Here is a 14,537-nt window from a genome sequence, read left to right on the forward strand (position 1 = left end):
CTTTGTCCTCCTGGGAGGTTGTTTGTGCCTCTCGCTTTAAGACACAGGATTTTTAAGGAACACCACGATACTGTCCTTGCTGGACACCCGGGGGCAAGAGCCACAGTGGATCTCATCGCTCGGAGATTCTGGTGGCCGGCAATTCGTAAGTCGGTTGAGGGTTTTGTGGCTGCCTGCGAGACCTGCGCTCGTGCCAAGGTCCCTCATTCACGGCCATCAGGTCCTCTCCTTCCGTTACCCATTCCTTCCCGTCCTTGGACACATCTGTCCATGGACTTCATTACGGACCTGCCTCGTTCCTCGGGGAAGACTGTGATTCTGGTGGTGGTGGACCGTTTTAGCAAAATGGTGCATTTCATTCCTTTTCCTGGCTTGCCCAATGCTAAGACGCTGGCGCAGGCATTTATTGATCACATTGTCAAATTGCATGGGATTCCTTCAGACATTGTCTCTGATAGGGGCACGCAGTTTGTTTCCAGATTCTGGAAGGCTTTCTGTTCTCGCTTGGGGGTTCGGTTGTCATTCTCTTCTGCTTTCCACCCGCAGTCGAATGGTCAGACAGAGCGCGTCAATCAGAATCTGGAGACATATCTGCGCTGTTTTGTGGCGGAGAATCAGGAGGATTGGTGTTCTTTTTTGTCCCTTGCTGAGTTTGCTTTAAATAACCGTCGTCAGGAGTCCTATGATAAGTCACCATTTTTTGGTGCATATGGGTTTCATCCGCAGTTTGGGACTTTCTCGGGAGAGGGGTCTTCTGGTTTACCTGATGAGGACAGATTCTCCTCATCTTTGTCATCGATTTGGCAAAAGATTCAGGATAATCTAAAGAGCATGAGTGAGAGATATAAGCGTGTGGCGGATAAGAGACGTGTGCCTGGTCCGGACCTGAATGTTGGTGATCTGGTGTGGTTGTCTACTAAGAATATCAAATTGAAGGTTCCCTCCTGGAAGTTGGGTCCTAAGTTTATTGGGCCTTACAAAATCTTGTCCGTCATCAATCCTGTTGCCTACCGTCTTGATCTTCCTCAGACTTGGAAGATCCATAATGTTTTTCATAAGTCCTTATTAAAACCTTATGTCCAACCCATTGTACCCTCGTCTTTGCCTACTCCTCCGATTGTGGTTGATGGTAATCTTGAATTTCAGGTCTCTAGGATTGTGGATTCTCATGTTGCCCTCGGTTCTCTCCAGTACCTCGTTCATTGGGAGGGTTATGGTCCTGAGGAGAGGATGTGGGTCCCAGTGACGGACATTAAGGCCACTCGTCTCATCAGGGCTTTCCATAGGTCCCATCCTGAGAAAGTGGGCTCTGAGTGTCCGGAGTCCACTCGTAGAAGGAGGGCTACTGTCACCGCCAGACATCTGAGAAGCTCTGACAGACGTCCTTCAGAACCTCCTCCTTGAGGTTCCTTTTATTTTGCTTTCATTTCCTCATCTCATTAGCCTCTCTCAGCTGTCATGTAGTTGCACTGATTGCATCCCTTTAAATCCCTTCCCATACTGCATCACTTTGCGGTTTATACAACTTCCTGGAGTGTATGCATGCTGGATGCTACTACTGAGTCTTCTACAGATAAGTTTTGTTCATTCATTTGTATTTCCCTGTTTTCTGGATCCCAGGTGACCCTGACTCCCTCCGTATCAAGTGTAGGGAGCCGGTGGTCGTGTCCCCTCACTATTATAGGGTGTTCAGGTGTTATACAGTCGAGGTATGAGGATATGCGATCTTCTACCATTGAGAATTTTGCATAGGCTGAGCAGTTAGAGAGAGAGAGACAGGTCTGTTGCAGGGCTATCCCTTTGGTTCCTTAGTTTTGGATCCAGTCAATCGGATCTTCATTTTCTGTCTTCTAGTTTTCTGTACACCTTCAGTGACAATTATATGCCAAATTGGAGAAATGTGTGTTTTCTGTGCAGGAGCTTCCGTTTCTGGGATATCTGCTTTCTGACTCTGGTTTTCGTATGGACCCCGAAAAGGTCCGGGCGGTTCTGGAATGGGACCGACCGGAGAATCAGAAAGCTTTGATGCGGTTTTTGGGGTTTACTAATTATAATAGAAAATGTATCTTGAACTATTCTACCATTGTAAAACCTCTGACCGATATGACTAAGAAGGGCGCCGACGTCTCTGTCTGGTCGGATGAGGGTTAGGGTCGGATGAGGGCTTTGCAGGCCTTTTTGGCTATTAAGGAATGTTTCGCGTCTGCTCCCATTCTGGTGCAGCCCGATGTGTCATTCGTGGTGGAGGTTGATGCATCAGAGGTGGGGGTTGGAGCAGTGCTGTCGCAGGGTTCATCTCCTGGCAAATGGGTTCCGTGTGCTTTTTTTTCCAAGAAGCTCTCGGTCGCCGAGAGGAATTATGATGTAGGAGATAGGGAATTGCTGGCCATCAAATTGGCCTTTGAGGAATGGCGTTACTGGTTGGAGGGGGCGTCTCACCGTTACAGTATTGTCACAAGTTGGAGGTCCCAGGAGAGACCACCGCGTCGTCAAGCAATAAACGGAAATCAGGTACAGACACATAAGAGTTTATTGCACAAACAAAAACATGAAAGGCAGCACAGAGAAAACATGAGCTCTATGTACCGTCAGCACAGTGGGAGAAAACCCCCACTGCGCCACTGTCTAGTAATACTCCAGAGGGGCGTAACTAAGCAACTCCTGGTTTTCACTAGAGCCCTAGATGGTAGGGTTAGACTTAGCCGCAGGAAGTTGCCAGGGTCCACTCTGGAGCGTGACCTAGACAGTGACAGCAGGAGCGAATGGACAACAGGTACCGACCGCACATAGGCATACATAACATACAGGCAAATACAAAACAGTCCCACCGCATGTGGACCGCAGCAAACGACCATCCCGAGCATTTAATGCGTACAAAGGAGGACGCCAGCGCGGTCCACATGCACCACAAAAGCATCCTGCACAGGCAGAGCATTGTGCGGATGAAAATACAATTATATAAATCACTGAAGAAAATGCACCAAAAGGATATGTCACTGACTAAACTAGCTGGTCATACAAGCAGATATTAAAAGCTGAGACTTTCGCCAATATGTTCCTGAGCAGTTCCGCCATATTGGCCACTGCAATTCTACAGTGATTTTGTTTTATATGTCTTGAATGTGCCTTCATCTGGCAATTGAACATTCCTTTGCACCTGGAATCCTTCATCACATGGTCTGATATGGGTGGGGCTCACAGTCCTGCTTTGTTCACATTGCACTGGCTGTCCTGCTAGGCATTTGTGTGCAGGCTGGGCTGTGAGCTGGATCACATCACCTTCAGACCGTGTTCACACCACAGTTAGCGTAGTGGTAGGACCCTTTGCCATGCTGAGTGACCGTGACGTGGTGCAATGATGGGCTCCGATATCTTCCTGACAGGAACATATTGGCGAAAGTCTCAGCTTTTAATATCTGCTTGTATGACCAGCTAGTTTAGTCAGTGACATATCCTTTTGGTGCATTTTCTTCAGTGATTTATATAATTGTATTTTCATCCGCACAATGCTCTGCCTGTGCAGGATGCTTTTGTGGTGCATGTGGACCGCGCTGGCGTCCTCCTTTGTACGCATTAAATGCTCGGGATGGTCGTTTGCTGCGGTCCACATGCGGTGGGACTGCTCCCCCAATGAGAAACACGCTACAGTGTTTGGGGTTTGAGCAGCTCCTCCATATCTGCCACGATATTTCTGTGGTTCACATGCGATGGGACTGCTCGCCCAATGAGAAACACGCTACAGTGTTTGGGGTCTGAGCAGTTCCGCCATATTGGCCACTGCAATTCTACAGTGATTTTCAAATACAAAACAGAGCAACTAATGATACAAGCAGGAGTTCACGCAAGGGAGCAGGAGTGGCAATGAGCAGAGAAGGACTTGCTCCACCAGTAGTAAACTGCATGGCCTTGTCATGCCACTCTGCTGCAAAGGCTTGCTGAACACAGACATATGAATACAAAACAGGGCAACTAATAATACCAGCAGGAGTTCACGCAAGGGAGCAGGAGTGGCAATGAGCAGAGAAGGACTTGCTCCACCAGTAGTAAACTGCATGGCCTTGTCATGCCACTCTGCTGCAAAGGCTCGCTGAACACAGACATCAGAATAAACACAAAGAAACTAAAACATAACAGGCAGAACAGAAAACAGACAGACGACGTTAATGAACAAGTAGGGAAACCCACAGAGCACAGACAGACAGACACGGATCCCATGGGTCAGCAGCATGGGAGAAAGAGTACAAACCAGGAGCAGAGCAGGACAAGACAACACACACCAGGAGAGCTGACACAGAACTGAGGAAAGCTCAGCCTTATATACAGGTTCCATGGGTGCAGCAGAGAGACCACACCCATGGAGCAGACAGAGGATTAACTCCTAATAGGAACACAGGGGAGTTAACCCATACAGAACCACAAATGACACAGGAACAGAACTTCAGCGAGGAGCGCCGAACAAGCAATAACGGAAGGTCACAGCCAGAGATAGTGGCTGTGACAAGTATATACGGATTATAAGAATTTGCCTTACCTGCAATCTGCCAAGCGTCTGAATCCTAGACAGGCCAGATGGTCACTGTTCTTTACCAGGTTCAATTTTGTGGTTACTTTTCGCCCGGGGGTTAAAAACGTCAAGGCAGATGCGTTGTCTCGCAGTTTTCCTGGGGGATGTGATTCAGAGGATCCTGCTCCGATTTTGGCTGATGGGGTGGTGGTCTCCGCTCTGTACCCCGAATTGGAGATGGAGGTGTTGGGAGCCCAGGAGGGGGCTCCTGGTTCTTGTCCCCCAGGGAGGTTGTTTGTTCCTGATGGACTGCGATACAAGGTATTCAAGGAACATCACGATACTGTCCTTGCTGGACATCCTGGTGGTAAGTCCACCTTTGATCTTGTGTCCCGGAGGTTCTGGTGGCCAGAGTTACGTAAGAGTGTTGAGGATTACGTAGCAGCTTGTGAAACCTGTGCACGGTCAAAGGTTGCTCACACTCGACCTTCTGGTTCACTTCTTCCTTTGTCTATTCCGTCTCATCCTTGGACGCACTTGTCTATGGACTTTATTATGGATCTGCAGAGTTCCTCCGGGAAAACAGTAATTTTGGTGGTTGTTGACCGTTTTAGTAAAATGGCTCACTTTGTATCGTTAGCCAGTCTGCCCAATGCCAAGAAATCTTGCTCAGATTTTTGTTGATAATATCGTGACATTGCATGGCATTCCTTCGGATGTGGTTTCTGATAGGGGCATGCAGTTTGTCTCCAGGCTTTGGAGGGCGTTCTGCTCTCGGCTTGGCATTCAACTTTCGCTCTCTTCGGCTTTTCATCCGCAGTCGAATGGGCAGACAGAGAGTACTAATCAAAACCTGGAGACCTACTTGAGGTGCTTTGTGGCTGAGAATCAGGAGGACTGGTCCTCATTCTTGTCCCTAGCAGAGTTTGCTTTGAATAACCGTAGGCAGGAGTCCACGGGTAAGTCACCATTTTTTGGCGCATACGGGTTTCATCCTCAGTTTGGTACCTTTTCTGGGACTAGTTCCTCTGGGATGCCAGAGGAGGAGAGATTTTCTTCTGCCTTGTCTTCAAGTGAATTTGGAGAAGATGGGTGAGAGGTATAAGCGAATGGCTGACAAGAGAGACGTATGACTGGTCCGGACCTGTGTGTGGGTGATCTGGTGTGGTTATCTACTAAAAATATTAAACTGAGAGTACTATCTTGGAAACTGGGTCCAAGATTTATTGGACCTTACAAAATATCTGCGGTGGTCAATCCAGTAGCGTTTTGTCTGGATCTTCCGCAGACTTGGAGGATCCATGATGTGTTCCACAAGTCTTTACTGAAGAAATATGTGAAACCGGTGGAAACATCGCCATTGCCTCCTCCCCCTGTTCTGGTTGATGGAAATTTAGAGTTCGAGATCTCCAGGGTTCTCGACTCAAGAGTTCTTTGGGGTTCCCTTCAGTACCTGGTACACTGGAGGGGATATGGCCCTGAGGAAAGGATATGGGTTCCAGCTCTGGATGTTAGTGCCAGCCGACTGGTGAGGGCTTTTCACAGATCCCACCCGGATAAGGTCGGGCTGGGGTGTCCGGAGGTCACCCGTAGAAGAGGGGGTACTGTCATGCCCTGCTCAGGCTATGTGCGGAGGTCTGCCATGTTAGCAGCATGTGTGTAGCCTTTTGTTTTGTTTTGGAGTTGAGCTATATCCGCCTCCCTTCAGGTGCACTGGGTGGGGTCGTTGGTTTGAGTTTAAATTACACCCACTCCCAGTGTCCTGTGCGGGTTATAGCTTCTGTCTGGCTCTGTGAAAGAAAGGAAGGAAGGATTTGCTGTTCCTGCTCAGAAAAAATAAGTTGGTTTTTGTTTTCTTGTGGTTGGCTGTCTAGGCTGTTAGAGAGATGCCTGCCCCCTCCAGGTTCTGAGGGAGCAGGCTGCCTCTATCCCCCTTTCACCATTTTAGGGATTTTAGGGAATTTTCAGCCCAGGCACGAGGACACGTTATTCCCACCTTCAGGGTCTGAACGTGGGCATAGAAGTATAGGGAGAGCTGGTAGGGATTTGTCAGGAGGTGACCTTGATCCCCAGCTTCTCGCCTAGACACTTGTTTGTTTATTTTCTGTTTATCTGGTATCCTGTCCCCTGTGACAAGTATATAACCCTGGAATTTCACACATGCTGATGCTGCAAGGGCTGTAAAATTGTGTATTTTGGCCAAAAAGTGTGTTTTTCAAACCCCAGAAAATGATGGGTGTATTTCTAGCTTAAATTGCACACTGACTAATCCAAATGTTGTAGATTGCCAAAAAAGTTGGGTTTTTTACTAACAGAATATGAAAGCAATATATAACGTTTGAATTTCACACGTCCAGATGCAGCTAGGGATGTAAAATAATGTATTTTGCACAAAAAGGGTGTTTTAAAAAAATAATTATGCCTGTATTTCAAGTTAAAATTGCACACTGACTAATCCTGCAAATGCACTAGATGTTGTATATTGCCAAAAAAGGGTGATTTTTCACAACCAGATTATTAGTGGAGTTTTTCAAGCTTGAATTAGAATGTCACAAAAGCTCAGATGCAGTGCTGGTGCACTGATGCAGTGCTGGTGCACTGAGCTTGCATAAAATGGCCGCCGCCCACCTAACTAAAAGAGGGATAAAAGTTATTTTTTTTGATTGTGCCCTGCACCCACACAACTATTTGTCTGTAGATCGCTGAGTTAGATTCTCTCCTATTCTCTCCCTCACAGCAGCAGCATCCTCTCCCTACACTAGTAACAGCAGAGTGACGGGCGGCGCTACGTGACTGCAGCTTATATAGAGCCCGGGTCACATGCTGCTCTGGCCAATCACAGCCATGCCAATAGTAGGCATGGCTGTGATGGCTTCTAAGGTCAGACAGTTACACGCTTCAAAAAGCGCAGAGAAATCGCCGAACTCGAACTTTTACTGAAATGTTCGGGTTCGGGTCCAGGGTCCAAAAATCCTAAAGTTCGGTACGAACCCGAACTTTACAGTTTGGGTTCGCTCAACCCTACTAATAAGCAATTAACTTTGTTTGTCTTAAATACACACAGCTCAGCAATTCTCAATTCTGACCTAAAATAAACCAGCAAAGTAAAATGGAATCCAGGATACAAAATGAAGGTGCAATCCCTCACAGGGTTCGCTCACCATAAGGCCCTCACTACAATGTTTTATGTAGGGGTGTGATCACCTGTAGGCCCTAACTCCAATGTTCCATACGGTCTGCTCAGCTGTAGTACCTCACTCCAATGTTTCATACGGTCTGCTCAGCTGTAGTACCTCACTCCAATGTTTCATACGGTCTGCTCAGCTGTAGTACCTCACTCCAATGTTTCATACGGTCTGCTCAGCTGTAGGCCCTCACTACAATGTTTCATACGGTCTGCTCAGCTGAAGTACCTCACTCCAATGTTTCATACGGTCTGCTTAGCTGTAGGCCCTCACTCCAATGTTTCATACGGTCTGCTCAGCTGTAGGCCCTCACTCCAAACTGAATGTCAGAATGGGAAAGAAAGGTGATTTAAGCCATTTTGAGCGTGGCATGGTTGTTGGTGCCAGACGGGCCGGTCTGAGTATTTCACAATCTGCTCAGTTACTGGGATTTTCACGCTCAACCATTTCTAGGGTTTACAAAGAATGGTGTGAAAAGGGAAAAACATCCAGTATGCGGCCGTCCTGTGGGCGAAAATGCCTTGTGGATGCTGGAGGTCAGAGGAGAATGGGCCGACTGATTCAAGCTGATAGAAGAGCAACGTTGGCTGAAATAACCACTCGTTACAACCGAGGTCTGCAGCAAAGCATTTGTGAAGCCACAACACGCACAACCTTGAGGCGGATGGGCTACACCAGCAGAAGACCCCACCGGGTGCCACTCATCTCCACTACAAATAGGAAAAAGAGGCTACAATTTTCACGAGCTCACCAAAATTGGACTGTTGAAGACTGGAAAAATGTTGCCTGGTCTGATGAGTCTCGATTTCTGTTGAGACCTTCAAATGGTAGAGTCCGAATTTGGTCACCAGATCTCAACCCAATAGAGCATCTCTGGGATGTGGTGGAACGGGAGCTTCGTGCCCTGGATGTGCATCCCTCAAATCTCCATCAACTGCAAGATGCTATCCTATCAATATGGGCCAACATTTCTAAAGAATGCTCTCAGCACCTTGTGGAATCAATGCCACGTAGAATTAAGGCCGTTCTGAAGGCAAAAGGGGTCCAACACCGTATTAGTATGGGGGCACTAATAAATCTTTAATTGAGTGTACTGTACTATACTATTCTGTGCTATACTATACCGTGCTGTACTATACCGTGCTGCACTATACTATACTGTACTATACTATTCTGTGCTATACTATACCGTGCTGCACTATACTATACTGTACTATACTGTGCTGTACTATACCGTGCTGTACTATACTGTACTATACCGTGCTGCACTATACCGTGCTGTACTATACCGTGCTGTACTATACTATACTGTGCTGTACTATACCGTGCTGTACTATACTATACTGTGCTGTACTATACTGTGCTGTACTATACCGTGCTGTACTATACTATACTGTACTATACTATTCTGTGCTATACTATACCGTGCTGCACTATACTATACTGTACTCTACCGTGCTGTACTATACTATACTGTACTATACTATACCGTGCTGCACTATACTATACCGTGCTGTACTATACTGTACTATACCGTGCTGTACTATACTATACTATTCTGTGCTATACTATACGGTGCTATACTATACTATACCGTGCTGCACTATACTATACTGTACTATACCGTGTAGTACTATACTATACTGTACTATACTATTCTGTGCTATACTATACCGTGCTGTACTATACTATACTGTACTCTACCGTGCTGTACTATACTATACTGTACTATACCGTGTTGTTCTATACCGTGCTGTACTATACTATACTGTACTATGCTATACTATACCGTGCTGCATTATACTATACTATACTGTGCTGTACTATACTGTATTATACTTTGCTGTACTATCCTGTGCTATACTATACTATAATATACTGTACTATATTATACCGTGCTATACTATACTGTGCTGTACTATACTATACTGTACTATACTATACTATGCTGTATTATACTGTACTATACTGTGCTGTACTATACTATACTGTGCTGTACTATACTGTGCTGTACTATACCGTGCTATACTATACTGTATTATACTTTGCTGTACTATACTGTGCTATATTATACTGTACTATATTATACCGTGCTATACTATACTGTACTATACTGTGCTGTATTATACTGTGCTGTACTATACTATAATATAGTGTACTATATTATACCGTGCTATACTATACTGTACTATACTGTGCTGTACTATACTATAATATAGTGTACTATATTATACCGTGCTATACTATACTGTGCTGTACTATACTATACTATACTGTGCTGTACAATACTGTGCTGTACTATAATATAATATACTGTACTATATTATACCGTGCTATACTATACTGTGCTGTACTATACTATACTGTGCTGTACTATACTATAATATACTGTACTATATTATACCGTGCTATACTATAATATACTGTGCTGTACTATACTATAATGTGCTGCATTATACTGTGCTGTACTATACTGTGCTGTACTATACTATACTGTACTATACTATGCTGTGCTGTACTATACTGTGCTGTACTATACCGTGCTGTACTATACTGTGCTGTACTATACTATACCGTGCTGTACTATACTGTGCTGCACTATACTATACCGTGCTGTACTATACTGTGCTGCACTATACCGTGCTGTACTATACTATACTGTGCTGTACTATACTATACCGTGCTGTACTATACTGTACTATACTATGCTGTACTATACTGTGCTGTACTATACTGTGCTGTACTATACTATACTGTGCTGCACTATACTATGCTGTACTATACTGTGCTGTACAATACTGTACTATACTATACTGTGCTGCACTATACCGTGCTGTACTATACTGTACTATGCTGCACTATACTGTGCTGTACTATACTATACTGTGCTGTACTATACTGTGCTATACTATACCATGCTGTACTATAGTGTGCTGTACAATACTGTACTATACTATACTGTGCTGCACTATACCGTGCTGTACTATACTATACCGTGCTGTACTATACTGTGCTGTACTATACTGTGCTGCACTATACTATACTGTGCTGCACTATACCGTGCTATACTATACTATACCGTGCTGTACTATAGTGTGCTGTACAATACTGTACTATACTATACCGTGCTGTACCATACTGTGCTGCACTATACTATACTGTGCTGCACTATACCGTGCTATACTATACTATACCGTGCTGTACTATACTGTACTATACTGTGCTGCACTATACCGTGCTGTACTATACTATACTGTGCTGTACAATACTGTACTATACTATACTGTGCTGCACTATACCGTGCTGTACTATACTATACCGTGCTGTACTATACTGCACTATACTATACTGTGCTGCACTATACCGTGCTGTACTATACTGTGCTGTACTATACTGTGCTGCACTATACTATACTGTGCTGCACTATACCGTGCTGTACTATAGTGTGCTGTACTATACTGCACTATACTATACTGTGCTGCACTATACCGTGCTATACTATACTATACCGTGCTGTACTATACCGTGCTGTACTATACTGTGCTGCACTATACTGTACTATACTATACTGTACTATATTATGCTGTACTATACTGTGCTGTACTATACTATAATATACTGTGCTGTACTATACTGTAATGTACTATACTATGCTGTACTATAATATGCTGTACTCTACTGTACTATACTGTGCTGTATTATACTGTACTATAATATACTGTACTATAATATACTGTACTAAACTATAATATACTGTACTCTACTGTGCTGTACTATACTGTGCCGTACTATAATATACTGTACTATATTATACTGTACTATAATATACTGTACTATGCTATGCAGTACTAAAATATACTGTACTATACAATACTGTGCTGTACTATAATATACTGTACTATACTATACTGTGCTATACTATACTGTACTATTATATACTCTAGTATACTGTAGTGTACTATAATATACTGTACTATACTATACTATAATATACTGTACTATACTATGCTGTATAATACCTTACTATAATATATTGTACAGTACTATAATATACTGTACTATACTGTGCTGTACTATACTGTACTATAATATACTGGACTCTACTGTGCTGTACCATAATATACTGTGCTATACTGTACTGTGTTGTAGTATACTGTACTATACTATGATGTACTATACTATAATATACTGTGCTGTACTATACTGTGCTGTACTATACTGTACAGTACTATAATATACTGTGCTATACTATACTGTACTGTAGAATACTGTGCTATACTATGCAGTACTATAATATACTGTACTATAATATACTATACTGTACTATACTGAACTATAATATACTGTACTATACTGTGCTATACTATACTGTGCTGTACTATAATATACTGTACTGTACTATACTGAACTATAATATACTGTACTATACTATGCTGTACTATACTATACTATAATACACTGTACTATAATATACTGTCCTATACTATAATATACTGTACTATGCTATACTATAATATACTGTACTATAATATACTATACTTTGCCGTATTGTACTGAGATTACGGAGATGCAATGAGGGGGATTATAGGGGCAGTTTTCTCTACTTTTCTTACTCCCCAGATGTTTCCGGGGGTCAGTAAAGCGGGGTCCACACTTCTGGGGGGCGGGGCCATACTCTGCCCCATTGTACCGGCACCCCCTCTGCTGCAGCCAGGAGCCCAGGAGAGAAGTCCTCTGTCATCTGCGGAGCCCTGACCACAAGACGCATCTCTGCCCCCTGAGAGCCCTGTACACACATGAGGCGGCATCACTGCGGCGGGGAATGTGCGGGGACACGGAGCACTGGAGCCGGCAGGGAGCGGAGGCCGCCGCCTGTGTTACCCTCCCGGGCTCTCCGCGGCTCCAGCTCCTCCCCGCAGCGTCCAAGCAGCTTCCTGCGGCCCCACCTTGTGGGAAAGAGCCCTGGGATGGGGACGAGGGCCGGGAAGAGAGGGAACGAGCCCCGCAGCGGAGCCATCGGGCCGGATCCAGCCGGATGTGCAGAACGGCAGGCAGAGCGGGAGGACTGTGGCGGAGATCCCGGGGCCTGCTCCCGCCTCCTCCGCCACAGACGGCGACACACGGTGAGGGGGGATGTCCGGGAGGAGGAAGGCGCGGAGAAGGCGGCCTCTCCTGTCCGGTTCTAGCCGCTAAAGGGCTCTTCTCCCGGGCAGGGAAGCACAAGGGGAGAGCGGAGCTGCAGCCGGGCTGAGAGGGGTGAAGGCGGGGCCTGTGTCCAGTGTCAGCCAATAGACGCGCAGGAGGGCGGAGCTCGGCAGCCAATCACTGCGCAGCGCTCCACATATAAGAGGCGGCCCCGGCTCCGGCCTCAGTGTTTTCTCCAGGAGAAGTCTTTGTGTTTTCTCCCCACGTCTCACACGATGGCAGAGACCGCGCCAGCAGCCGCCGCTCCTCCTCCTCCCGCCGAAGCGGCCGCCAAGTCCAAGAAGCAGCCGAGGAAATCCGCCGCTGCAGCAGGGGGCGCCAAGAAAAGCAAGAAGCCGTCCGGTCCCAGCGTGTCCGAGCTCCTGGTCACAGCCGTGTCCGCCTCCAAGGAGCGCAGCGGGGTGTCTCTGGCCGCCCTGAAGAAGGCTCTGGCTGCCGGAGGATGCGATGTAGAGAAGAACAATAGCCGCATCAAGGTGGCCATCAGGGCTCTGGTCACCAAGGGGACCCTCACCCAGGTGAAGGGCAGCGGCGCCTCCGGCTCCTTCAAGCTCAACAAGAAGCAGCAGGAGACCAAGGACAAGGCGGCGGCCAAGAAGAAGAAGCCGGCGGCGGCCAAGAAACCTGCAGCTACTGCGGCCAAGAAACCCGCTAAATCCCCGAAGAAGCCCAAGAAGGCTCCGGCCAAGAGCCCGAAAAAGGCTAAGAAACCAGCCGCGGCCAAGAAAGCAGCCAAGAGCCCCAAGAAGCCGAAGGCTGCCCCCAAGCCCAAGAAGCTGGCCAAGAGTCCGGCTAAGAAGGCGGCCAAACCCAAGGCTGCCAAGAGTCCGGCTAAGAAGGCGGCCAAACCCAAGGCTGCCAAGAGTCCGGCTAAGAAAGCGGCGAAAGCCAAGAAGTAACCGGCGCCGCCCGCACTTCTCCCCCAAAGGCTCTTCTCAGAGCCGCCACCTCCTCCTCAGACGAGCTCCACTCCGCCCTTCTGCCCTCGTTCTCCGCTCACAGCGGGCCGGGGCTCCGGCTCCTTAGGGGGCGGGTTAACCCTGTCAGCGCCGCTCTCTTCCGTCTATCAGGGCCTCGCTGCTCGGCTGATAACCGCCCCGCCCCTCACTGCGCCCCGCCCCCTGCTGGTAGTGATGCCGCCGCTCAGTGTACTGTGCGTGCAGGGGGGTCGTGCGCTCTATCCCTGGACACCAGCGCAGCGATGGAGCCGCTCTTCTCCGCACAGTGACTACGGGACTGTTCTCCCCTTCTCCGGTGGGGGGCGGGAGAAGGCGGCCACTGACGGGTTAATACTGAGCAGGCTATGGGGGCGGGGCTCTAGAACTAGTACCTTGGCTTTTGAAATTCCCGCTCAATTACCGCCCGGTTAGAATTCAGCGGCCGTGGACAAGCTCCGCCCCCGACTCTTCTGAATGAATAGATGTGAGCCCCGCCCCTCCTGTTGCTCCGCCCCTCCTGTTGCTCCGCCCCTCCTGTTGCTCCGCCCCCGCCTCGCTGAATGGATGATGTGAGCCCCGCCCCTCCTGCTGCTCCGCCCCCCGCTCTTCTCAGAGCCCCCACCTTCTCTAGGACGGAGCTGCCGCATTGTGTGAATACATGGAAGCCTCATGTCCGAGGCGGATTATTCCCTCCTTATAGACCAC

At 47.1% G+C, this 14,537-nt stretch overlaps 1 protein-coding gene across 1 annotated transcript; it reads left to right on the forward strand.

Annotated features, from left to right (window-relative positions):
* Nucleotides 1–12,777: 12,777 nt before the first annotated feature.
* Nucleotides 12,778–13,793, forward strand: LOC120982649 (histone H1A-like). The gene has a single exon (XM_040412906.1). It carries the CDS (start codon nucleotides 13,110–13,112, stop codon nucleotides 13,791–13,793), a length of 684 nt encoding a protein of 227 aa, XP_040268840.1. The 5' UTR covers nucleotides 12,778–13,109.
* The last annotated feature ends 744 nt before the right edge of the window (nucleotides 13,794–14,537 follow it).

This window comes from Bufo bufo (genome assembly GCF_905171765.1).
Source record: "Bufo bufo chromosome 1 unlocalized genomic scaffold, aBufBuf1.1 SUPER_1_unloc_1, whole genome shotgun sequence".
Classification (NCBI taxonomy): Eukaryota; Metazoa; Chordata; class Amphibia; order Anura; family Bufonidae; genus Bufo; species Bufo bufo.

Excerpts from the sequence above, each read along its gene's own strand:
- LOC120982649 (XM_040412906.1), top strand. The coding sequence starts at position 13,110 with ATGGCAGAGACCGCGCCAGCAGCCGCCGCTCCTCCTCCTCCCGCCGAA.